At 40.7% G+C, this 27,143-nt stretch overlaps 1 protein-coding gene across 2 annotated transcripts; it reads left to right on the forward strand.

Annotated features, from left to right (window-relative positions):
* Positions 1 to 202: 202 nt before the first annotated feature.
* On the forward strand, positions 203 to 16,878 carry VIP (vasoactive intestinal peptide). Of its 2 annotated transcripts, none has more exons than XM_054985621.1 (7): positions 203 to 435; positions 1,660 to 1,774; positions 7,023 to 7,163; positions 7,675 to 7,779; positions 8,358 to 8,492; positions 9,006 to 9,120; positions 15,119 to 16,878. In XM_054985621.1, the coding sequence occupies exons 2-7, from the start codon at positions 1,668 to 1,670 to the stop codon at positions 15,125 to 15,127; spliced, it is 612 nt and encodes a 203-aa protein (XP_054841596.1). In that variant the 5' UTR covers positions 203 to 435; positions 1,660 to 1,667; the 3' UTR covers positions 15,128 to 16,878. The 2 variants fall into 2 exon arrangements, with proteins under 2 accessions (XP_054841596.1, XP_054841588.1); XM_054985613.1 differs by having other exon boundaries at positions 203 to 431.
* The last annotated feature ends 10,265 nt before the right edge of the window (positions 16,879 to 27,143 follow it).

Consider the following 27,143-nt stretch of genomic DNA (forward strand, 5'->3'; position numbering starts at 1 on the left):
TGCTTCCCATGAATTAAATATCAACTTCCCCTGTCTCATAATGTCCTGAACAAAGCAATTGTGGATTTTCCATTCATTCCCTTGGGAATAGTGACGTCTTCAACATAACGTGATTGCTGTTTCTGAAGCAGAAAAGTCCTGTGTATAAACCCTATAAAACTGAGGCAGCTTGAAAGGCTGTTCACATGCACTGAAGGGGAGGAAAGGCATCAGTCTAAGAAGGATAGCTGGTAAACTTCAGACCAGCAGGAGCGGTCTCAGGGAGCACGCCAGACCCTTTCTTTGTGCATTCCCCTTCAGTAGCCGGAGAAGGATCTTGCAGAGCGCCTACCAGTTGCGGAGCAATTCAGGACTTAGGAGAGCTCCCAGTGCAGCTTGCGCTCCAGCGACTGCCCGTTCCCAAGGAGAGAAGAGCCTTCCTCTTTTGCTTTGTAAGTAAGTTTGAGTTTCCCTTTCTCCTATCAAATCTGACTTCAGATCAGAAAAACATCTTGCTGAATTTTGGGGGGAGGTGGGGGTGGATTCCTGTAAAAAATACAAGCTATTTCCAAAGTAGAATGTAAAAAGTGTGTGTAGTTTATTATATACAGATTGAAAATGAATTCTTTGCACTCTTTAGCTATTCATCTTCCAATTCTTTGAAGCTTTCCTTGGCTTCAGTCAAAACTTCCATCCTCTTGCTCCTAACCAGCATTTCACAGATGCTCCTCTGAATGTTGATTTCTAGTTTACCTTCAATAGTTTTTACCTTCAACAGTCCTTTAGACCACGCTCTTTACATTCTACCACAATTGTGTGTGCTGCCCCCCTCCCCTGTTCGTGTGCATGATCAGTGTAGTAAGACAATGTTGTTTGCTTGACCATGAAATAATGACAGCTGAAGGCATCACAGAACTCCAGCTCATATTACCTGGGTGCTTGTCCAAATCTACAGAATATTAAAAACCTGGACTAATTCTTACAGATTTCTGCAGTTAAAAAGCTGCTGTCCTTAATGGCAAATTGCCTTTATTTGTAATCATGGTCCAAAGCAAATGGACAGCAGCATCTAAGAAAAGTGCAACTCTTCTTAGGATGGAACTGTGAGGAATTTAAGCCTGTGTATGTTTAACTTTACAGCTCAAGTCTATGCAGAGGAGCTCCAGTTTAAGCCTATTGATTTCCATGGATTTAGACAGGAAGGACTCTGCATAGGATTGCTCTGGTGCTGTGCAATCCTAAATATACTTAGCCAGAAGTAAGTCCCACTTTGCTTAGCGGGCTTACTCTCTGGTAAGTGTGCTGAGGATTACAGCCTTAGTCTAGCAGAAGCGTAGAAGCTTTGTAATGTTATTCTAGCAACCAGGCTGTGGAGATCAAAGTGATTTTAAGCACAATGGTGTCTGTCAGCCAATCTCTGCACCCATCTATTTCCATCTGTGTCTGCTGATCTATATCTCTGCCTCAGCCACTGACTTCTGATGGTTTGTTTAAAATCCAGTTCAATCTACTCTGAAACGAATACACTGTGTTTCACAACAGAAAACAATTGAAAGGTAGGAAAGAGTAGCTCAATGTTTTTAAGACACTACCACTACCATCATCATCATTGTTGTTGTTAAAACTGTGGTTTATACAAGACACTGGGAAGTAAACTTTGTATCATCCTTGACAATTCAGGTCCAGAGATGGAACACAGAAGTGGTTCCCAGATTCTCCTTTCCCTTATACTTCTTTGTGTCCTCTGCTCGCAAGTTCTTGCTTTACCTCCTTTGGGATCATACTCAGCTATGAGGTAAGGGCTTCTCTCTTGCACTTCTCTCTTCTCATTGCGCTCCTCTAGCTAAACCAGTCACTGTCCCAATAAAACAAGTTTCTGAATTTGTCACACTGTAAGAGAAGAAAGCCTCTAGCTTTGCAGATGGCTATATATTCTACATTTTGGGAGCTGCATTTCTAAGCATTTTGGGAGCTGAAAAAATCTTTTTTCATGGCTGGCCATGGTGCGAAAGTCATATTTTTATCTAATATGGCTTTAAATAGATATATACATTGAGTCTGTGTCACTGGCACTTATCTTTATGTGTGGAGCAGATCATTGAATGGGGGGGGGGGAGAGAAAAATGGATAAGATCCATTGATTTAATGAACAATGGGCCAAACTGTTAATCAAAGTATTAAGTTTGATGCATTTGAAAAACAAACCTGGATTTGAAAAACAAACCTGCAAATGTGTTTACAGTGGGATAATTACAGTGAAATCCTAAACAGAGTTACTCCAGTCTAAGCCCATTGATTTCAATGGGCTTAGACTGGTGTAACTCTGTTTAGGATTGCATTGTTATTATTTTTCAAAGTGATCTACCCCAGGAATAAAACAGGTGGCTGAAATACTTCCTTTGATACAGGAATGTATCCTTAAATGTATAGGAAAATATCAATCTATACTATAGACATATTCCAGTCTTGTTGTGGGGCATCTTTGCAGATGAAGAGGATTCTTTTGTTTTATCTGAAAATTAGTACAGAGGATAGTTGTTGAAAGCCAGCTCTCCCTGCTTGTGGATTTTCCTGTAGCAGCTGATTGGCCACTGCTGGAAATACAATGCTGGATTAGATAAAGTAGAAGTATGTGCTTTCCAGCTGCAACTGACTCAAGGCAACCCCACCCATGAGGCATTCCAGGCAAGAGATAAGCAGAAGTGGCTGGTCACTGCCTTCCTCCACACAGCAATCCCAGTTTTCCTTGGTGGTCTCACATACAAGTACTAACCGTGGCTGGCCCTGCTTCATTTATAAATTCTGATTAACTTGGGTTAAGCTAGGGTAGATGAACCATAGGCCAAATCTAGCAAATGTCTGTTAATCTTGATTGATTTTAGCAGCAAGCGTCTATGTTCAAGGGCCTTTTTCAGTAAGTAGGTCGCTTTTCTTAAAACAGTAATTCTTTTCAACTCCTAATTAGCTTCTGTGGAAGCACAAGCTAAAATAAAACTTTCACTTATAACTGAAAATATAAGATCTTGTGTACTTGAAAAGACTCAACTCTAACAACTCTGTATTCCTTTTTTACTAGAAAAGTGTAAAGCATTCAGCTTCAAGTCAACCTTAAATTATGTCAGCAGGGGCTATAAATCTTTAATATAAAACACAACATGAAAATATTGCAGAAGGAGAAAAATCTAGATCCACACCACAGTTATTGGTTGCATGGGCAACATGAACCAGCACTGAAAAAAATCAGTTTGGGTGCCAACTCTGCTCCAGCCATTAACAGTGTTGAGTGTAAAACATCTGATGGCTTGTTAATATGTGCTGAAGTGGCAGGGTAAGATGAAAGGAGCTCTTGTACAGCTGCTCTTTAGATGATGTTATTGGCTTATCTGAAACAATTTGATCATTCAAAAAGGGCTTCCCATTATTGTTATGATAATCATTAGATGAGGACTGATAGAATGGAATTCCATTCAAAGAGATGGCGAGATTTAACTAAAGTGCTGTACACAAAGTTAGCTCCAGACTTTCTGCAATGACTATTTTGATCATAACTACCCATTGCAAATCATGAATGATTAAAAAAAAACCTTTCTCAAGCGCTTATCATATGTTATATGATTATATGTTACTGTGGGAGAGTCAGTGTGTTTGCCAACTCTTGCAGTATTTACTCTAAGAGTAAAACTATGATTTCTTCTTTAACAAATATACCTGTAGGCATATAGAGATTCTGTTAAATCATATTACAATCTTTTATCAACGTTTTCCTAGTAATGATTAGGGAGTAATGTGGCTGTCTGTCTCTCTTTCTCAGCGTAGAAATCTCATGCTGCATGACTTTTTTCTTTTTATAAAGACGGAAAAAGAGAGAGAGAGAGAGAAAGAGGGAGAGAGAGAAGAAAAACATTCTAAGTTTATTTTCAAGTGATCTACCAACAAATAAGATAAACATCTGATATATCACCAACATAACTCCTATGGTCCAATCCTGGGAATACTTTTGCAGGGGTGAAGTGAACGATGAACTTATGTTTGGGAAAAAGTATATGCATTGTTATGAATACACACAGAATAAGGCTATCTTCTTGCCTTGACAACATAGCACCTTAAGATTTAAGAAGGGAAAACTGTTTGCAGTGGATAGAGTGCATTTTGTCTCTTCACAGCACTGGACTGAGCAACTCTTTATAATTTTTTTTAAAAAGAGAAAACAGGTTTTTATTACTACAAGGCAAGTTTCCTTGAAGCAACCCTTCCAGTGTTCATCAGCAGACACTTATTATTTTGAAGAAAACACCCTATTAGGAATTCCCAAAATAATAATATTGTACAAGCTTGGCTGCTTTAGGAGAAAAATGACTTGGTAGGATTCCAGCTGCACAAGTACTCTGTATCCGAGCCCTTCATGCCTCTGAGTAGTCCAAAAGATGACATTTATCCATAGTAAGAGTATTGGCAAGTGGTCATTTTCCAGGGTTAAGGAAATTGTGTGCTGTTTTGCATATCATACATTTTATCTCATTACTGTCACTGGGCTGGAGAATGACAGTTTTAGGTCACATAACATAATTAAATTCTCAAATGACAATTTAATACAACACCTTACTTGCAAGAGTTACAATGGCTAGACAAAGTATTTTGTATCATGCCAAAGTATTAAGTGCACCATAATTGTACTGGACAATTCAGGACAGAATGTGAGTCACAAAATCAAAAGGTTTAAAGAGACTCAACAGGTCCATGTATGAGTATGCCTTTTTATCACCTCTTCTGTACAAAGAAGCAGAGGACACTATTGAACGAGTGTCCCAAATCAAGGATGATTGCCCAATCCACAGAATAGCTTATTAAAATATATATGACAAAGATCTTCCTGTTCTGGCTCTGAAAGGGGTAATGAACACTGATTGTATTATGGGTGTAGATGGCACATGAAAAGAACTGGCCTGTGCAGGCTGCTTGCACTAAAGGAAGGCTCCATACTTGTAGCTGAACAATGTGGTAGGATGCAGCCCCATTGTGTTTAATAATTTAATGCTTTGATTTGCTCCAAAGTCCTGTTTTGATCTAATTCTAGCAATTAAAGTGTTGTTTTAATTTGTCATTTAATAGCATAATTAAGTCACATGAAAAAATAAGCCAAATATTTGGACACCACAGGCACAATTCAGTGATGGCTGATAGTGCCCAACATGTGGCAGGCAAACTTTGAAATGCTAATCCTGTCTGAGTTACATTTTTGAAGTGCAGGGTCAGAATGGTGATGCACTGCTATTTTACCTGGCAATACAATCTTAAAAACAAAGGTTAATTTAAAAAAATCATGTGTTCATATCAAGAAATATTTATTTGCACATGTCCTGTTCATGAGCTCATTATGACTACAACCCTATGCACATTTATCTGAGACTAAGATCCAAAGCAGTATGAAATCTTACTTAGGATCAGGCTCTCTTATTTAGTGCGGAAAAGAATTGCTGCTTGAGGAAAGTTTCGTTATTATTTTATACTTGAATATAATCCCTGCTATAGTAGTTGCAAGGCCATTTCACATGACATTTATGTAGTATTACAATATTGGTGTACAGTATTATGTTTATTACATGTTCTGAGAGAAAATGTTATATAAAGGTTACATGTTCATCAATACATCTAATTCTAAACATGGCCACATTGGTGGATATTTAAATCTGGGGAGTAGGGCTGTGAATAGACAAGACAGATGTTTCCACAAATCTGAGAAAAGCCTCAAGTTTGCAGAAAAATCTGAAATCTAAAAAAAAAATACAGTAGTGTGGTTAACCCCCTCCCCCAAATAATAAAAGCAATGCCTGTAGCTTTAAGAAATGAATGTCTTCAGTGGTTGTTGCTAGGCAACCACAACAATATTGCCAGGCTTCAAATCTTTGTTTCTGTCAGTAAAAAACGGGAGTGGGTGTGTGTGTTTTGGTCTTTGAGAGAGAACTCATTGGGGCCAGGCCAGGCAGCAATAATCATACAACGAATACCATGCAATTTATGCAACTCATCCAGGTGGGGAAGTGGTTACCAGATGACTTGATCCCATACAATTCAGCTGGGCCCAGTGATAGCCTTCACACAACTTGTGTGATTTGGTTGGTCCCAGAGGCAGTAGCTACCACACAACTCATCTGACTTTCTACCAAATGACTTTGGCAACTTGGCCAGACTTTTCCAAGGGAGAAGCTACTGGAGAAGGAGGAAAATGAGGGAAATGTGAGAGCCAATGTGGTGTAGTGGTTAGTGTGTCAGATTAGAATCAGGGAGACCCAGCCTCAAACCCCTATTCTGCAATAAAAACATGCTGAGTGATCTTGAGCCAGTCACACTCTCTCTCATTTACCTCATAGGATTGTTATGAGGATAAAATGGAGAGCAGAATTATGTGAGCTGCTTCAGGTCCTCATTGAGGAGAAAGTTGGAGTATAAATGAAGTAAATAAATAATAAATAAAACTGAAGCCTGTGGGCATATATTTAAAAAAAGATTGGTTGAAGAAGAGAAGGAAGCAGGGAAAAGGGATAAGGGGGCTGCAAGGGGGGCAGAAAGAGGAAATAGTGTGGGGAAGGGGATGCAGGGGGAAATGAAGTGACCCGCTTCCATAAGTCTGTGGGTGTTCCCTGCTTGTACATTTATAATCATGTCAATTTCATATTGATACTGTTTTAGGTCAATTTGTATGGATGTGATCCAGAAGTTAGCTAATTCTAAGTCTTACTGATTTGAATGGTACTATCAGTCACATGTAAATATCTCTCCCATTGAAATCCATAGAACTTCACTTTGTCTGGATCATGTTCTATATTATCTTGTCAGCACACAATACTTCACTTTGCCTGTACCTTCATTCTTCATGAACTTGTTGTAAAATAAATGTTTCTTAATAAAGATATGCATATAATACATGCATCTTATTTTAGAACATGTTGCTGTTAATAATCTTTCTCTGCTTTGACTCTTTTAACTTAAATCTCAGAATTCTTTGGCATTTATAAACATTGTTTTATCCTCCCTCCACCAATCAGATTAGGAAACAGAATGCCATTTGATGGAGCAAGTGAATCAGATCAAGCTCTGGGCTCATTAAAACCGGAGGCTGACATTTTGCAAACTACTCTACCAGATAATGACAAATTCTATTTTGATGTCTCCAGAGCTATGGACAGGTAAGTTTGTTTTATATCTAATAACCACTGCAAATTCACAAGTCTGTCATGTTTAATTAAGGGAGAGAGAGTTGATGGTAAATTGAAGATTTCTGACCATTCCTCCTTTCTTACTTCAAGCCCTGTTTGTGTTACTAGAAATTACCCATTAGAAACTATGTGGTAGCTGTGTTATACCTTGTAACTAAAATGACTGGGTGGATATGCCTGGATTAATTGTAACTATCAAGCTGCCTGGTGGAGTGGGTGGAGTGTCAGACTAGGGCCTGGGAGGCCCTGGTTTGTGCTGCAGCTCTACCATTGTAGCTCATTGAGTGAGCTTGGGCCAGTCACAGAGACTCAGCCTAACCTACTTCATAGCATTTTTGCGAGGATAAAATGCAGGAGAGGAGAACAATGAAAGCTACTTTAGGTCCCCGCCGGGAGAAAGGCAAGGTATAAATTAAATAATAAATAAAAAGTAATCCAAAGACTGTAGATCACTATTTTACAGTAGAAATCTGCATTACAGAAACACAAGACATGCCGATGGACTGTTCACAAGTGGCTACAGCAAACTTTTGGGTCAACTGTCTGCAAGAAAATACCTGGAATCACTTATTGGAAAAAGAGTTGGGTGAGTAGTATGCATATTTTAAAAAATTCCTTTGTTATAATGTTTGCTTTAATCACACTACTTTCATGATGAAACATAGTGAACTTCCTTGAGTTGATTCTGTGACTGCAATGATACTACAATGAAAAAATGGTCCTTAGTGTCCAGGCAGAAGTGCTTTTATACTCAAAATCTGAGTTTCTTTCAGAGTATTTTTATTGAATTGTTTGATTTTTACTCTGCCCTTCCTCCCACAAACTCAAATTACTATACACTTTTCTTTTGTCCTATTTTATTCTCTCAACATTCCTGAGGGATTGATTAGGATGAAAAGGAGTGAATGACCAAGAATTACCCAAGAAACTTCCTGTCTGCATGGTGATTTGAATTCAGACCTTTCCAAGGGAATATAAGCGGCATTTAATTAGAGAGAGAGGTTAAAAAATGAGGAAGGAGCATTTGACTTGTAAAAAGAAAAAAAAGAGAATAAACTTGTTACCAGCTAGTTAAATAAATATAGATTTTGGATTTTTAAATTCTGATACTTATGATTGATTTGCATCGTGATGCATTAATTTCAATTGTCTTTTATGTTCAAGAAATAACACTCCCCTTGAAGAACAGATGCCCGTCAAGCGCCACTCAGATGCTGTCTTCACTGACAACTATAGCCGCTTTCGAAAGCAAATGGCTGCAAAGAAATATTTGAACTCTGTTTTAGCTGGGAAAAGAAGGTAGGAAGAAAGAGCTTCATCCAAATGCACAAAAGAAACAGATTGTCTGGAGCAGTAATGAGCTATTAACACAATTTTCCTTTTAACATACAGAAAAGCGCTAGCAACTTTTTCTACCAGTGGCTTTCTATTGAGGACCGTTTATAATAAAAATAACTTGAAAGAACAGGAATTTTGTTCAGAAAGAATAGGGATCATGATCCAGGCATATTTTTGCACGCTTTGTATGCAAGGCATGATTCAGTAAGAATATGAAAACCAGCCCACTTGTTCTGAAGCACTAATTTTATAATCATTAAATAAAACGTTCATCATTGTGCTTTAAGTAAAACTGATTTCTATAAAAGCACTATATATTATATATAATTTTATATAGCAATATCATTTTAATAAAGGCTATTTCATGAAATAAAAGAGCCCCTGGGGATGGGCAGTATATAAATTGGAAAAAAAAAGTTACTGAGTTGAATGCCCTTCTCTGAATTAAACATTTATGTTCCTGCTCTGCAATAGTCAAGAAGGACTAAACTCTGCCAACCTTCAGGATGAAACAGAATTCCTTGAACCTGCTTTCTCGGAAACCTATGATGATGTCACTGTAGATGATCTGCTGAACCACCTCCCATTGGTAAGTCAACATTTCTTCTGAATCAGTAAAGAATCGCTTTACCCTTAAACATGTATATTTTTAACTTGGACCCAATAAGAGGTTTTGCAGAGACAGTTCTAAACGCATGAGCAGTATATGATATTTCCATAGGACTGATACCTTAGGTAGATTATTGCTTTATTAACATAACAGTACAATGCTATGTGAAGAATTCCTAAGGAAAATTAGCATAAGATACCATTAATTCACACAGCTCACTTGGGTCATAGATTGTGTGTACCAAAGCATGAAACTAGAACTGACTCATTTAATTATGGTGAATACCGTGTCCCTGAGGATAAAAACAATAGCATTTTTAAGTTAAAGAATGTCTGCCACAACTTTTGCTACACATCTTTCTGTTTAACCAAAATTTAAGCTGCTCCTGAATCTGACAGAGCAGGCCCACATCTTTGGTTTCTATAAATGACTCTCAGATCCTGGGTTGGTAATGGTAACTTGATATGTATCCAGTGGGTCAAAAAGGCATTGTAGAAAGGTCTTAAGACTATGGGTAGATTCAAACAAGTGGTCCCCAATATTTGATGCTTCTCACAACTGCCAGGGTTTGAATGCAGTAGAATTAAGATAGTCAAATATGAACAAAAATAAAGCAGCCAAGTGGCATTATTATTTGTAACAGGATTACAGGGACACCTAGTACAAGAGCAAGTTATCTAACCCCAGGCATTGCTTGGATGACAGAATGGTGTGTACGTTCTCCATGCCACTGCTGTAGGGAGATGTGAACAAGTGGAACTGGCAGGAAAAGACCTTGATAGGAGTAAGGTATTTTAGTTCCTTTATGTGGATTTTGTGTGATTTCTTGACCCACAGAAGCTGCAGAGACCAAATTGAACTCTAACTGTAAGAAGAATTGGAATGGCAAGTAAAGAGGAGCTAGTTGGCTCCTCTCCAGTTGGCAGACACTGAGGGATTCCGCATGATCAATTTTGATCGGACTTTCTGAGCAGTCGTGCTGCAGTGGTGTCCTACAAATCCACCGCTCCCCGATTCCACATTAAGGCTTTTGTTTTGCATTGACATTTCATTTCATCATGCTCAAAGTCCATCGTGCGGAATTTGGCAGTATAAAAATCGATTCTTCATTGCTTTTTCCAGGGGAAGGGACGACAGACGTGCATCTTCTTCATTTTTTAAAAATTCCCCCCACCAAAAAACGATGCTACATATAAACATTGCATCAAACAAACACATCTGTTAGGTCAGAGCATTTCCCGCCAATATCGTGGGATGAGTATTGGTTATTGACATTTGGAGGGTGAATTGTTACCGATGACCCCACTTTCCCTCTGCCTCAGAAGCTGTCAGCTGTCAGCGAGCAACAAGTAACAAATTTGGCATGTTGAAAAACGGACCCATTATTGGTCAGCTGCCGTTACATGACACAGGATATGTTTCTGCATAGACTTGTAGAAACGTTGCAACGTTTTTTATAATTTTTAAAAAAAAAAAACGAGAGGGGAAGGGAAAGGTAGTGGGTGTGGCTTAGAAAACGTGATTAGCCAATCAAATTAAGTTGATTCGAAGGGCGAGAGAAAAGGGCAAGGGTGGGGAGAACATCGGATAAAGAATTTTGCATGATTAAAATCCCTAATTTGCTGCGAATGGACAAATAAGTCGGGGAAAAGCAGGATGGAAAAAAAATGGACAAAACCTGCAGAGACTTTGAAGCTGCTGCTAGGATTGCCTTCCCACGTGTGGAAACACAAAGAAAAATCGAGGTCATTTGGAAGCTGAAGCACGGAAAACCACTAGTGTGGAATCACCCAGTGAGGACTTTAGCAGCAGAAGCATGTGAGTCTCTCTACATGAGACATCTTACACGAGAATGCTCAAGTGTAGGGAGATGCCATGTTAGCTGGGAATAGTTTAAAAAGACAGAGCTGAAAGCTTCTTACAAAGCTCAGCTATAGTGGTTGTAATTTGAGTGGGATGGGACGAGAGCATCAGGTAAACATCAAATGGAATGAGACTGACGGGTGTGGAGAGACTCCTAATTGTTCTTGATACATCAGCAGTCATGGGATGAGGAGGGTGAGATTCTTTACCAAAATCCAAAATCTTTACCAAGAAGTTGGGCAGAAGAGAAAATTGCCATCGAATACAGGAAAGGAAGAACTGCCTTCACAGGTGCCCACCATTTTTGTAAAGAAATGTCCCCGCTCCATCCCCTCTTCTGTAAGAAGTTTCCTGAAGTTGAGCTTTGAAAAAGGAGCATAAAAGGTTCAGCCAGAATCAACACCTCTGTTTTCGCAGATCTCCCAGTAAGGTCGCTTGCAATAAACATTAGTTTCTCCCGCATCTCCTTTGCCTGGTGGCTTCATCTGACCCACAAATTTCTTTCCAGTTACTGAAACTCCCATCCCCTGTGTTTTCAGGAAGAATCGGGCTGCTCCCCTTCCACAAAGGGGAAGGAGGCTTTTTCCCAGAGTATGTAAATATATTAAAGAGAACACAAGCAATGGTGATAGTGATAGTGATTTAGCTGTTGCCTTTTAAATCCCAGAAGAGGCTCTAAAAGAGTCGGAACTCTTTACATCTCCCGAAGGGGAGGTGAAAATGACAGAGCCATTGGCTCTCTGTCTTTTAAAAATATGCTTCCTGGCTAACATTGCATCTCTCTATACTTGAGCATTCTTGTGTACAGAGATTCTGTGTTGCTCTTTATTCTGATGTACTCAAAGCAAACTTACAAGATAAAGCAGTAAGAACAATGTAAATGGAGTTAGCAGCAGGGAGAACACAGCTAATGAGTCTTAATTTTAGTTATTCATACCAGATGCCAAGACAGCATATCAGTATCATTTGTGCCATATCAGTATCATTTGTGCCATATTTGTGTTTTCCCTTCATACTTATATTGGATCCTGACCACATGCAACACAGCCAAAAAAATCTTTTAACAGTGTATGAACTTGAAAGGATCCTGGGTTTGCAATAGCTAGATCATAGTCTGAGGATGAAAACTAGCCTTGTAAACCAGGCAGGACGACTATATGTGCTGAGCTTTGAAAACCTTCTTTAGATGCAGAAAGTACTGGAGATGTAAAACATAAGTGATAGTATGAGGCCCCTGGAATTTATTTATGAATACAACATAAGTGATAGTATGAGGCCCCTGGAATTTATTTTAATCATAGCCCTAAACCTGCCTTCCAGCAACTGAATCCTGAGGCTGGGGAGAACACCCAGACATCTATTTTCAGTTATGGCTACTCACAGAGACATGTCATTGCAAATTGCAAAGCTTTTTAATCCACGCATTGGATAATGTGGTTACAGTGTCACTGGGCCATAAAAAGGAGTATGGAAACTTTTTTTTTTAATAGATTTTATTGGACGAGGCGATATAAAGTAGTTGGTTAATACATACAACTGATCCAAATTAAACCTTTCTAAATATATAACCCCCTCCCCTCCCCCTTTTCTCTATTGACTTCCAACAACACTCGAACCCCCCGTTTATTCATAGAGATTATTATTTCACTATAATACAATTATATTATGTTACCCATGGTAGAGATCTTATATATATTCCCTTCGTTAAAATCTTAATAAGATTTAAAATCCCTCCAAAGACCACAATTGTCCTTTAACATCGCATTTCTTTTCCAAATATTTCTTAAACTTCTTCCAGTCTTCCAGAAAAATTCCTGGATCTTGCTCTTTCAGATTTCTAGTTAATTTGTCCATTCCGGCCATGTACAACAGCTTCCTTGTCCATTCTTCAATGTTCGGTACTTCTAAGGAGTATGGAAACTTTACGTGTATATGGGCCCCACATGTAGATTAATTATTGGCCCTAGATCCCTTCCAGTTGGGGTTTCACCTGGTACACGGGATGGAGTCATTCTGGTTGCCCACATGGATGATCTTCGCAGACACCTGGATCGAGGTGGATCGGCGCTGCTGATATTATTAGACCTTTCAGCAGAGTTCGATACGGTCAACTACGAGCTTTTGACCCACCACCTTGCCGATGTGGGGATACAGGAGAGAGCACTACAGCGGCTAGTCTCTTTTCTCCGTTGGTTGGGGACAGAAAGTGGCACTGGGGAAGAAATTGTCCTCCCGCCACCCGCTGGTATGCAGTGTGCAGACACCTGGATCGAGGTGGATCGGCGCTGCTGATATTATTAGACCTTTCAGCAGAGTTCGATACGGTCAACTACGAGCTTTTGACCCACCACCTTGCCGATGTGGGGATACAGGAGAGAGCACTACAGCGGCTAGTCTCTTTTCTCCGTTGGTTGGGGACAGAAAGTGGCACTGGGGAAGAAATTGTCCTCCCGCCACCCACTGGTATGCAGTGTGCTGCAGGGGGCAATACTCCCCCCCCTTATTGTTTAACATCTATATGCGCCCTCTCGCCCAGCTGGTGTGAAGCTTCAGTCTTGGATGTCACCAATACACTGATGACACCCAGTTATATCTGTTAATGGGTGGCCGGCCTGGCTCAGCCCCAGATGTCCTGGAGCATGCTTTTGAAGCCATGGCTGGATGGTTAAAACAGAGTCGGCTGAAATTAAATCCCACAAAGATGGAGATCCTGTACTTGAGTTGCGGGTGCGTGGATCTGGGACCCCAGCTTCCTGTTCTAGATGGGGTGGTACTTGTACCAGCCCCGAGAGTCAGAAGCCTGGGAATGATCCTGGATGCCTCCTTGAATACAGAGGCTCAGGTAGCTGTGGTTGCCTGGTCTTCTTTCTTTCATCTTTGGCAGACTTGCCCCTTATCTCTCAACCTGCGACTTAACTACAGTGATTCAGGCAACAATCTCCTCTAGGTTAGACTGCTGTAATGTGCTCTATGCAGGGCTTCCCTTGAATCTGATCCGGCAGTTGCAGCTGATCCAAAATGCAGTGGCGTGTGTCATCACCAGAATGCCGAGAAGTGCACTGGTATTGCGCCAGCTGCATTGGTTACATGTAGAGTACTGAATCAGATTCAAGGGTTTGGTATTAACCTATAAAGCCCTATGCGGATTGGGACCTGTGTATCTTTGGGACCGCCTCTCCCCATATGTGCCTCAGACGATGCTTCGATCTAGTGATAAACAGCTACTAATGATCCCTGGCCCCAGGGAGGCCTGCCTAGCATCGACCAGAGCTAGGGCCTTTTCAGTCCTTGCCCCAACCTGGTGGGCCCGGCGGGATTTGTTATCATTCTGCTGGACCTGTAAGACAGAGCTGTTCCACCAGGCGTTTGGTTGATGCTGGGTAGGGCCCCTGCCAGCTGAAATAGGGTAGAACGGGGCCCTCCCTATTAGAACATCAACCTCCAAAAAAAAAAGTTTCCTTCTTCTTAAACTATTTCTCAGTGATGGTCAGAAATGGATTAATGAACTGTTTGTGCTGCTTGTGGCTTCTAAAAAATATTCATACTGTATCTATTATGTTTTAAACTGTGGTTGTAATTTTAATGTATACAAATGTGATCCACCCTGAGCCTGCCAGTGCAGGGAGGGCAGAATACAAATTTAAACAAATAAATAAAATAAATATCTAAGTTTGATGTCCATCACGTGAACCTCTCGCACAAAGGGGGACTTATGAAAATACTATGAGCATCTAGTGTCAAGAAATGTTGTCTAAATTGGCGTCAGTTCTGCTTGCAAGAAAGTCAACTGGGTGGAGATGCTTACATTTTTGTTGACTTCCAGAAGTTGGGTCAATAGAAGTATTTCTTCCTAGTCCGTATTTCTGATTCTCTGGAGTGCCATGCCAACAATTCTCTATAGCAATTTCATATTAACAGTTGCTTTACAACAGGCAGATTCAGAATCCACAACTCATTTCCACCAAGTATATTTATTCCTTTTAAAGTATATTTTATTAAGTATATATTTAAGTATATTTTATTCCTTTTCAATCTTCGCATAACATTTGAAGTAATGTTGTCATTGCTTCTTAAAATTAATGTCTCTAATACAAATATTTTTGGTTTTCCCCAGAACCTCTGAAGACACTTCAGTTCAAAATTTCTCCACAAAAATAAAGACAAGATCAAACTATTTTTGAGTTCCTCATAGTATTTCAAAGAAATGATTTCATTATTTAAACCAACACAGATATATTGTGAAGTGAAATTTGTGATATTTTTGTTTCTAATTTAATAAAAGTGGATGTTTACACTGTAAATATTACTTTAGAGTGATCTACCTAAAGCTGTACATATGTATGCTAGTTCAACTCATACAAATCTTGTGATCTCTTATGCTGTAAATCTGTTATTTTGATAACTGCATTTCAAAGAAAGGTGAACACTACACACAATAGTGAAGTGCATTAAATTGCAGCTTATGTCTGCTTACACAAAATCAATGACTGCAAAAGGAACTGTCCCTTACTTAAACCACCATTTTAACTCACTATTTGGGTAGTAAAGGAGTTAGTAAAAACTGAGTTCTCATCCTTGTAGTATATACATACAAATAAACTTTAAATATTACCAGTGTTATTTGACCATGGACAGCACCCCCCCCCCCAATAAGTGGGTTCTAGATCAAATCAAGTGAATTTTCCCAAGAAGCTAAAATGACTAAATTGAGGCTAGCGTTCTTTAGTCATATCATGAGAAGACAGCACTCACTGGAAAAGACTGTAATCCTAGGAAACGTTGAAAGCAATAGAAGTCTCCACATGAGGTTGCTTGACACAATAAAGGAAGTCCCACCCTTCAGTATGCAAGACCTGAGCAAGGATGTTAATAATAGGATGTTTTGGAGGTTATTAATTCATAGGGTCATTGTAAGTCAAAAGTAACTTGACACACAACACACACATATCATAATTGTAGCCACATTTTGCCTGAAGTGATATTCCAGAAGAATTTCAAGGATCCTTCTAAGACAAAATATTTGTAGAAATTTCTAGGGATTACATAAAAAAATTAAATAAGATTTTCAAAATTTGTCAGGTGGTTCTCATACATTTCTGCTGAATGTTTCCTAAAGCAAAATTCACAGTGGATTTGAAGGGCCTTGCTTAGGGAAAACGTCTTTAATAATTTTCTGAAAACTTCAAAGAATTTCATTGAGACTGAAAATTCATAAGGGGGTTGTACACACATGTAGTGAACAACAAATCAATAATGACAGTTTTACAGTGACATGTCACATCCTAAACAGTCATACATTTCTAAGTCAATTGAAGTTAATGAGTTTAGAAGGATGCAATTTTGTTTAGGATGACGCTGTTAATCAATTTATTGATCGGGTGTGATTTAACATGTATGCCCCACAACTGTCCGTTTTATTTTAATAACACTGACACATCAGAAGAGTCGATGTGTTAATCCCTTTTCAGAGCACTTCATATGTGTATTTAATAGGAACTAATTCCATACAAGTTACATAAATTTTTATGAAAGACATTAACTAAAGTAAAAGGGAATGGCATTGGATGGATTTTTCATAAAGCCTTTTACTGTAAAATTGGAACTCATAATCTATCAAGTAAGCTATAGTCAGATATGTATGTATCTTTTCCATGTAATGAAATACCACAGGGACTTTGTTTAATCCATGGTTGGCAAAGCATATTAGAAGATTAATTCTATCCCTTAATTTGTTTTATGTGCTAAAATAATTGATGCTAGAATTATTCTACTTTGAACTCTGTATACCTTTACTGATGAAAGTATTCCTAGTATATATAAAAAAGTAGAACTGGAGACACTTTACTATTTTTTCAAAATGAATGTAACCAATGAAATATGCAGACAATAAAGACATTTTATTATCACTGCAAATATCATTGGTTTTGTTTAGTGTTGGGAAATCATCAGATGGTAAACATTATTTTATGACCCTGAAGGACAGAGGCAAACCTTGGGTGAAAGGAACTCCTACCTTGTGTTTTGCCCTTTTCCAATGCACTTCATTGCTAGAATTGGTGTTAGTGCAGATTTATACAACATATGCCTCCAGATGCATACAATGCACATGTAAAGCGTCCATCAATTTACTTGCAGTCCAAATGGCTCACACAGTTTTTTCTTGTGAAAAGGGACAATTTTTGGTAGGGGTATCAGTACTTCATTGCATGGCTACCGTGGGGCTAAAGTGGTCCCATTACCTGCCCCTCACCTGAGTTGTCCTCCACTGCTTCCCATTCTGCCCCTTCTGGGATTTGCAGGATCTCAGATTTGGAGAAGTGAAGGAGTTCACTGCACCTTGTTCCTCCTCCTCTTCTTCCAGGTCTTCTCTCTGCAGTCTGAGGAGCACCCGAATGTGCATCCTTCCTGGCCTGCCACTGGGTGAGATGCTGTGGGACCTTGATCAAGAGGTGTGCCATCTCTGTTTGGCTGGCAGGGGCTGCTGCAAGTCTGGGCTGTTTCATTTCTTAAGGAGTCTCTAATCCTGAACAGTCACTGTAATTAATTTGAAAAACATACACTGCAATTACTTAAAAAGAAGTGGTAGCATAAATAGCGCTCATGTATATGAACAGTGGAGTGGATCCTACCTATATCTTACCACTCAGCAAAGTCTGAAGCCTTCTTCCAGCACGAGGACACTTTCTCGAAGTTAATTGACTATTCTTCCACTGCAACAGCCATTTAAGTTGGAGGAAAGCTCCTTAGAGAAGGTTGGATCCATGCTACTGGTTCTCATAAATTGTACCTTTGTATAAGCATAAGTGTGCATGCATACTCAATATTAATTAACATTGACATCTTACTTTTTAACAATGATAGGACTCTCTTTACACATATTTCCATCATGGGACTATGCAACTGCAGCATGGAAAAACTTCTATATGGTGCAAACTCATGCTTCAGAGAATGCATTTGAATAAAAGGACGTGTGGGCCTGCATGGCTGGACATCATTGGCCTTGGCCACATGATTTGCCTGTGGATATACATTTGACCTGGGCTCTAGAACTAGTTTTTTTACTTTCATGTGAAATGTAAACACTCAGCAAAGAGTTTTCTAATGCCAGTGTGGTTCTTCCAGTTTGTGTGTGATTTTGACGGATAATACCCTGGCACTCACATCATAACTTCAATTATCACATGCTTACTTGATAGTGTTAATGGCTCTATCAAAGACTTATTGAAGAAAGAGTTTTCTTGCTACACGCAGGGCCGATGTGTCCATTGAGGCAGGTCCGGCAGCCGCCTCGAGTGCTGAGGTGCTGGAGGGGGTGCTGGGGGTGGGGGCGCACGCTGTGGAGCTGGTGGCGGCACTGCTGGTGGCTGAGTGGAAGGGCTAGGAAGCTGCCCCCCATGCCACCCCAGCTGTCTGCTGTGCCTGGCCCGCAGCTGCTATACCTGGCCGGGAGTGTGTGCTGGTGGCGGCAGCAGCATGGGGCAGTCTGAGTGGGCAGCCTCCCAGCCCTCCTGCTTAGTTGCCCCATGCTGCCACCACTGCCACCAGCACACAGTTGCAGGCCACGTGCGGCAGACAGTCAGGGCGGTGTGGGACAACTGAACAGAAGGGCTGGGAGGCCACCTGCATGCCATCCCATCTGCCCGCCATGCCAATGGGGCTGGCATGCAGTGATGTCATCATGTTGTCCGGGTGCACATGTGCACGCTTTGCGCATGTGCGTGGGGGTGGCAACAGCCCTGAAGCTGCCCCCAGCCTCAGGCACCAGAAAGCCTGGCACCGGCCCTGGCTACATGAGCCAAAAATGCCAGTCTGATGAAGTGACACAACTTCTGTGGAATTAGCCCTTAGTGCAGACCAAAAAGTGGTAGCTTTGGGGAATTAAATAATCTGAAATAAGAGGGCATGTACTTGTGTTTCCAGCCTACATTACATCTGGCACACTTTTTTTTCTCCCATCAAGATGTGGTTAAGACCACATGCAGGCTTTAGGAATACCATCATTGACACCAATATTATATACATAAAATGTAATGTTCACAGGCACTTTATTGCTTTAACTGCAAGCTGCAACCAAAGCACAATTATTTCATAAACCAGAAGAATATTGAAAAGGCAAATCTAATAGGTTTAGAAGAAGATTTGATGACACACTGGCCTGTGCAAATGTAAGCAGCCTAAGAACATGCAATGAAACACTGACAACCCAACTTCCTACTCAGTGTGGTAGTGGAATGAGAAAATTTGCAGCAGAGAAATGACAGACAAGGGAGCCACCCCCCCCCACACACACACACGTGTTGTTTTTCTGTTTCCACAACAAGGGATTTTACTTTTGAGTTTCCAGATGGCTAATTATTTATTTAGCAAATATACATCTGGAAGTCTATGGGGTGGGAGAAGTAGTTGAGGGAGGAGAGAGGGAAAGTGGTGAGTGGGAGAAAGGTTAAATTTCTCCACTTTGAACTGCTGCCTCTCAAGGCTGCTTTTCAAGGAAGAAATTAGCCATTGGGGTTGCACTCATGTGCAACATAATGTAGTGAGACTTCAGAAACATCTCCATAAATGTCTAGATATATGTTTGGTCAACTGGTTTCCCAGGTTAAGCTAACTATATTTCCATTTTCTTTGCACACATTGTTCAAGCCACTACCAACTTAAATCGAAAGAAACCATGCAGCCTGATCCATCCTACCCACATTTACTCACGTATAAATTCCATTGAGTTCAGTGGGGCTTACTCCTTGGTAAAGGTGCACAGGATCACATCCTTTAGCTGTAATGCAAAGCATATTCTCTTGGAAGTAAATTGCACTGAAATTCATGGGGACTACTTCTGTGTAAACATAACTTGGATTAAACTGCAGTATTTGGTGCACTATGTCATTATGAAAACAAATGTTCATGAATAGTAACATTTGCTATTAATGACAAAGCTCAAGTTTGGGTGTGAAGAGCACATTTCACCAGGTCAGCTGGCTGACATTTTCTTAATGTCATCACACTGATTGGTGTTTCTAAAGCTCAGGGCATAACCCTAGAGTGTCGAACATCAAAGAAATCCCAGCCTCTTCAATTAGGAAATGGTTTAATGGAAGTTTAGTGGAACAATGGAGAATGTTAGTCAGTGACATGTGTGGTGGTTAACTTTCAGTGGAAATGAATGGGGGTAGAACAGTTGATATGAAAATTTTGAAGGTCTGGCAAAAAATATGTCCATAACGCGTTGAAATTAATTATCTAGAAAACTGGCAAAAGCATAATTTAGGAAGCGGAACTCTCATTTACATATTCTCTCTTCCCTGTTTCCAAGCAACTTCCCAGCTCGAATTAGCTTGGTTTACTGACTTCTACAGCACACTGACCTTTCTGTTGGATAAGCTCAGCTTCTGTAAGCCAGCATGTGCGGCCTCTTGAGACATGACTTACTCAAATAGCCACAGATTATAATCAACTGGACAAAGCCCAGAACTCAGATTCATACCGGAAACTTCAAAAATAAATCACTTGCCAGTTTGAAAAGCCAGCTGAAGACTGAAGCTGACAGAGTATTGTTTTCTTCTAAATCATCCTTAAAGTCTGAGTAACCAAACCTTCAAATGCCTAATACGACAGCTGGCACCTGTAGAATATATATCACATTTTACCATGCTGATGGTATTCTTTCCCCTTCAAAAAACCTTTTTGTGTATATTGAAGTCAACATATGTTTATATGATTTCAGCCAACTCTTTAGGATGTTCTGAGTTATGATCTTGATGCTCATTTAACTATTTAAAGACTGAGCACAAAATTGTAGGGATTTTTTAAAATCAAAACAGATGTTTACACTGAGGTTGTAAACCTGTGATTGGACTGCACTGCTTCAACCTACAGGTGGAGCCTCATAGGATGAAGTGCTTCCCCATGAAAGAAAAATCATTCCTATAAATAGAAAGCTAGCATATCATGATGAAGTGTTGGGATTTTTGCAAGTGTCATACATTCAGGCCTTGAGTAAAAGTTCCCTCCATAGAAAGGGAAGTCTTTAGTCTTAAAGAAGGAATCCAGGATTGTCTATTGGATGAATCAGTTTATTGGGGGGCAATTAACTAGAAACATATACTAAGGGTTTATTGTTCTTTGTTCAATTCAGTTCAGTGTTCTGTGTCTAAGTCTAAATCTCAGTCTTTCTCTCTAACCATCAAGATGTAGCTAGTTAGATGTTCTTTATTTTCTTACCAAAAGTACCCTTTTCCCTGATATGTAGTAAAAGTATTTTTCTAGAGCTAAAACCACACAAGTCTGTCTACTTATTTCAAATGAAATACTTGTCAGAGATGCTTTAGGCTGATCCTGCACTTGGCAGGGGGTTGGACTAGATGGTCTGTATGGCCCCTTCCAACTCTATGATTCTATGAAATGTACTAATATTAAACTCTGCAACTTTTCTTCTGTCTTTTTAATCTCACCAACTAATATGAAGGCTAAGCCTTCTCACTGACATTTAGCTTGTAACTGCTGAGCATTTCCTTTTGTGGAGGAGTCATGTGTGTATCCCCAGTTGCAGTCTGAAGTGGTAAGACCAAAATACTGGCTTATTGTTGAGATCAGGAGTAGTGTAGTGGTTAGCTTTGCCAAGTGCCAGCTTATGATGGGCAACTCCAAACTATTAATGTTTCTGCCTGTCAATTTCCAGCTGATCACCAGGAGAAGGCAAGCTGGAAAAATGGGCACAGAAACGGAAATGACCCTGTTCACAAACATGTTCATTGTTTGTTGCCCCTTAAAGATCCCTTTAAACTATCAGCTGGCAGGCGGCAGGGGGAATTCCCCCCTGCTGCCTGCCAGCTGATAGTTTAAAGGGCCCTTTCCTGCCACGTGCAAGGGGCAGGGCCCTTTAAACACCCCACAAACTGACCTTCCCAAAGTCCAATACCCACCAAATTTGCAGGGGACATAGTCCTCACTGCCCTCCAAAGACCCTCCAAGTTTCAGAGAGATTGCACCCTGGGAAAGGCATGATACATGTGTTCCCCCTCCTTTGCTGACATTTTTTCTTCACAGTGGCAAAAACGGGACTGCCTGTTGGAAGACAGCTACTTTTAGGGGTTACAAACTGACCTTCCCAATGTCTAACACCCACCAAATTTGCAGAGGACATAGTCCTCACTGTTGTCTAAAGACCCCACAAGTTTCAGAGAGATTGCACCCTGGAAAAGGCATGATCCCTTTCTTGTCATTTTCTGTCCACAGTGGCAAAAATGGGACTCTCTGGTGGAAGCTACTTCGAGGGGTTACAGACTGATCTTCCCAATGTCCAATACCCACCAAAGTTGCAGTCTGTCATGTCACCCCACCTGCCTGTGCATCCTTCCTTCCCCCTTCCCACAAGCCCTTTACCTGAGAGTGCTGCTGCCAGGACTGCAAGGAGCATTGCTGCTGTGCACCAGAATGCTTTTCCACCATGATGCTGAACAGCATGTTTAGCTGGGAGTGCAGGTACTGGAGCATTTGTGAGTGGGTAGATGAAGAGCGGGAATCAGAAGAGGGATTTGGGTGGGGGTTGAGGTGGCAGCAGGCCCCACTAGAAGCCCTGGTGGTGTCATGTCACACCAACAACTCCAACTAAAAGAAGAAATTTAACTGCTGCCACTATCAGGTGTTTGCATTACAATTGCCAACTCCATTCTGAGAAACTCCTGGAGATTTGGGGGGCAGTGCCTGAGGAATAGAGAATTCATGGACCAGCCAAACTCAGCAGAACAAAGAGATGCAGAGGACTCTTCTGAGGAAGAGGCAGCCAGCAAACCTGAGCCAAACCCACAGCCAGTGGCAGGCACTGCAGGAGGAGGTGGTTGCTGAGAGGTCAGATATAAATCTGCAGCCAGGACGCAGTACATTGGCCCTGCAGCTTCCTAGCCCTGGGCTGGCAACAGAGAGCCAGGTACCGGCCAATTCTCCCCCCTCATCACCAGAGTCTTGGGAACACCTTTGGAGGAGGATAAGGAGAAACCAAATCAGAAGATGCAGTGCCTGTCTAGCAGCACAACACTGGCCCAGCATCAACAGCGATGCTGAGTGCTTACAGGAGTAGGACTGAGACAGCAGGCAGGTGCATGATGCAGCACAGCTGGTTAAACAGCATGGGGCTTAAAAGTAACAGAGAAGGAAGTCACTGTGTGGAAGTGACTGATCTTACTGCTTGTGCTTCACATTGATTTCCTTGTCTCTGGCCTCAGCCTGCAACTGAGAAATCTGATCCTGGAATACCTCTTTGGATAAGAAGCTGAGAGTGTTGCCTAAACCATGACTGAACCTTGGAACTGTACTCGGATAAACTCAGATGTCTAGGGACTACCTCTGTCTGCCGGCTGTGTGTGTCAGTAATTGGGATGGGAGTTTTGTGAGGGTTCTCTTAGAATCTGTGGTATAGTTTAATCCACTCTCTGAAGCTGACATTTTTTCCAGAACTGATCTCTGTAGTTGTGAGATCAGTTTTAATCCGGGAGAACTCCAGCTCCCAGACATGTCACTTTTCTCCTTCTGTAAATGGAAAGGAATGGCTATGTGACTACTCTTGATACTTCAGGCCAATGTGATGTGGTTGTTACATTATTTGACTTGGAGTGGGAGCAGGGCCAGACCAGGGCAGAAGGGAGGCCATTTGGCCTGGTCCCTAAAGCTCAAATAGGTTTCATATTTAGACATGTGTTCCTGGTGGGGAGGAACATATGTTGTCATTTTTCACTTTTATTATCATTTTATTAACATGTTTATTATGGATATGTGCCTCAACAGCTGGAAGTGATCCAGGGGTCTCTGGACCTGTGTGGATGTGCTGTAGTCACTTCCAACTTGTAGAGAACCTATGAATGAAAGACCTCTAAAACATTCTATCATTAACAGACTTGCTCAGATCTTGCAAACTGGAGGACGAGGCTTCTTTTACTGAGTCAACCCATCTTGTTTTTGTCTTCCTCTTCCTACTGCCACTTTTCCTAGCATTATTGACTTTTCAAGAGCATTGTGTCTTCTCTTAATGTGACTAAAGTATGATAGCCTCAGTTTTGTCATTTCAGTTTCGAGGAAGAATTCATGCTTGATTTGATCTATTACCCACTTATTTGTCTTTCTGGCTGTCCATAGTATCCACAAAACTCTTCTCCAGCACCACATTTCAAAGGAATCAATTTTCTTCCTGTCAGCTTTCTTCGCTGTCCAACTTCCATATCCATACATAGTAATGGAATACCATAGTTTGAGTTATCTTGATCTTGGTTCCCAGAGAGACATCTTTATCTTTAAGGATCTTCTCTAGCTCTCTCACAGCTGCTTTTCCAAGACTCAATTATCTTCTGATTTCTTCATTGCAGTCTCCCTTTTGGTTGATGATTGAGCCAAGGAATAGAAAATGTTGAACAATTTCAATTTCCTCATTGTCAGCTTTAAAATTGTGTTATTCCTGAGTAGTCATTACTTTTGTCTTCTTGATGTTCAGATGTAATCCTGCTTTGGCACTTTCTCCTTTAACCTTCATCAGTAGTCGTTTCAAGTCTTCACTGGAGGAAGACTTCACCTCAAGTCTTCCTTGGAGGAAAAGTGGGATACAAATGTGCTTGATAATTATATATATATTTTCTTCCAGGTTCCTCACCATTTGCTTTAAAATACTCTGAGAAAAGGTGTTTTTGCATACTTTGTCCTCACTAGGGATTAGGGTTCCCAAGTGTCTTCCAGTGGCAGGCAAACTCCCAGGGATTTGCCTGCTCATCCACCAACAACCAGCCACCAGCAGGCACTTCAGAAGTGCACTGTGTGCATGCTCCCAACCAGTGCAGCAACGTCACTTCTGGAAGTGATGTTGTCACACCACCTGTGGGAGCATTGTCACACTTCATTTGGGGCTGATTTGGGCCCCAAACAGACTGAATCATCCCCGTGCAGAGCACGGGAGCACATGTGCAGCCAGTGTGGTCATGTCACTTCCAGAAGTAATGTCATTGCACTGGCTCTGGGGCATGCGTGCTCTTTGACCTCGTGCTCAGCACAAAGTAAGTGCCAGGGATTCTACCCTCCCAATGGTGGAGGTGAGGGGTACCTGGCAACCCTACTAGGGATGCTTGAACACCTGGCAGTTGGGCTCACCATCTGTTCTCCAGTCATTAACAGGAAACTGATTGTCCACTGATCAGCTTGCTGTTTTCAAGCAGTTTGAACCTTTTAATTGAATTACAGTAAATTGTACAACAGAGATATCTGCATGCACATTTTCACAGAGCCCATGCCATCTCTAGCCCTATCTGGGAAGGTATTTTAGGCTAGCTTCTGAACATCAATGGAATGTAAATTAAATCTCTCTTTGCCTATTGTCTGTCAGATGAGTAGTTTGAATGTAGAGTGACAGCTTAAGCTACTGCAGATCTAGACTTGCCTTCTATGTTTAGACCAGTCTAATGTCTTATGCACTGAATGAAAAAGAGTGTGTACTTGAAGTAAGGACACTCATAACAACAGTGGTTTGATTGGGAAGCTAAAGTTTCTTTTTTGGATTCTCCACACTGACTATATTAACAAAATTGGATAGGAATGTTGCCATTAAAATTGATGCTGTTTTTTTGTAGAAATGTGCAATAATTGTTTGTGAGCTAAAACAGGTCTATACTGCCTGATACATCAGACAATGGAAGATGACTGGAACAGGTTTTCCATTTACTGTACAAAATGGATAGGGTGCTAAAATTGTAGCTGTTTAGTGGCAACTTTTAAAAATATTAATGGAGTTTACATGTTACTTTATTACATCTTTAGCCTATTCTTCCTCCAAAAAGCTTCACAAGAGCCCTGTAAACTAGCTTAAACTCATATATAGGCCCAATGCCAACATCGTGATTCATATCTGCAAGGAACATGTTCAAGTTTTCCATAGTCTTCCATAGCAAGTTCTAGCTACTACACCATCCTGGTTCAGATATTGTCATGGATTGCTCACTCCTTTCCTTTTAAGAAATGGATGTTTGTTGTTCATAATTACGACCATCCCTACAGCTATAAGTATGCAGTGATGCACTGGGCTTCCCTAGTCCAGCTTCTGGCTTATAAACGTGTTTACAAAACTTCTCTTATTCCATAGGGGTTTACAGAGTCTCTACTCCAGAGTTCAGCATATTTCTGAGAGCTGAACTAATAATGAAGACACACTTCATTGTTGTATCTAGCAGGATGCACTTTGTATGAATAAGAGTAAGGATTATATGCTCTGAGAAGAGCTCATCCTGCAAGTCACTGTTCTGGGCATCATCTGTGGCCATAAAATTCTGTTTCATCTCTGCATTAAGAGGGACTGAATATCAAGATCCAATCACATCGTACAATGATACAGCTGCACAAGGCAGACTTCTCTGTGGAGAAGAGCTTGGGAAGCTTTAATGAATCAATTAACACATTGTTCCATATAGCCCTGCACATGTGACTTTTCAGTGCCAAGCCAACATACATAAAAGGGGCAGTAGAAGCATACTAACCCCAACTTTTTCTCACAATTATATGTATGGGTTTCACCTCCTCTTGTGCACACTCATGTGAATGCCAGCACTGAAGCCAGCACACATGAAAATTGTACATGTGTATAGGGGTGTGCACAGGAAAAAAATTGGTACATTCGGGTTCAGTAATACCAAACTTGAAAAAAAATCAGTATTCTCCAAATACTGAATTCATTCTCCATTCCTTTTGGCAATATAAAGCAAATTCAGTAAAAATTGGCCATTGTTTCCTATGGGAAACTTAATTTAGCTATATCTGGTGGCCTGGGGAGAGGTCATTTTTTGACCAAATTTCACTAAATTTGCAGGGTATCTCCTACTCCTAACTGTCCTCTAACCCCCGCCCCTCAAGTTTCACTTCACAACCCTCTCAGGATACCCAAAAAGTATCTTCAGGCCAGAGCAATATGGAGGCTGCTTTAAGGCAAGCCTGCTTAATTTAACTCCTTGCAGACAATTTGAAAAAGGCACTCTCCTTCCAGAGAATCCCATTGGCCAGAGAAGGATTGGCCACTCACTCTCCCCTCCATTCCCCTTCTCCTAAGGTTGACAGGTCCCTCTCCCCTTCTGCCAGAAGGGTAAGGAACCTGGAACTTACCTTGTGTTGGTCATGAGGTC

The sequence above is a fragment of the Eublepharis macularius genome, chromosome 1 (assembly GCF_028583425.1).
Source record: "Eublepharis macularius isolate TG4126 chromosome 1, MPM_Emac_v1.0, whole genome shotgun sequence".
Classification (NCBI taxonomy): Eukaryota; Metazoa; Chordata; class Lepidosauria; order Squamata; family Eublepharidae; genus Eublepharis; species Eublepharis macularius.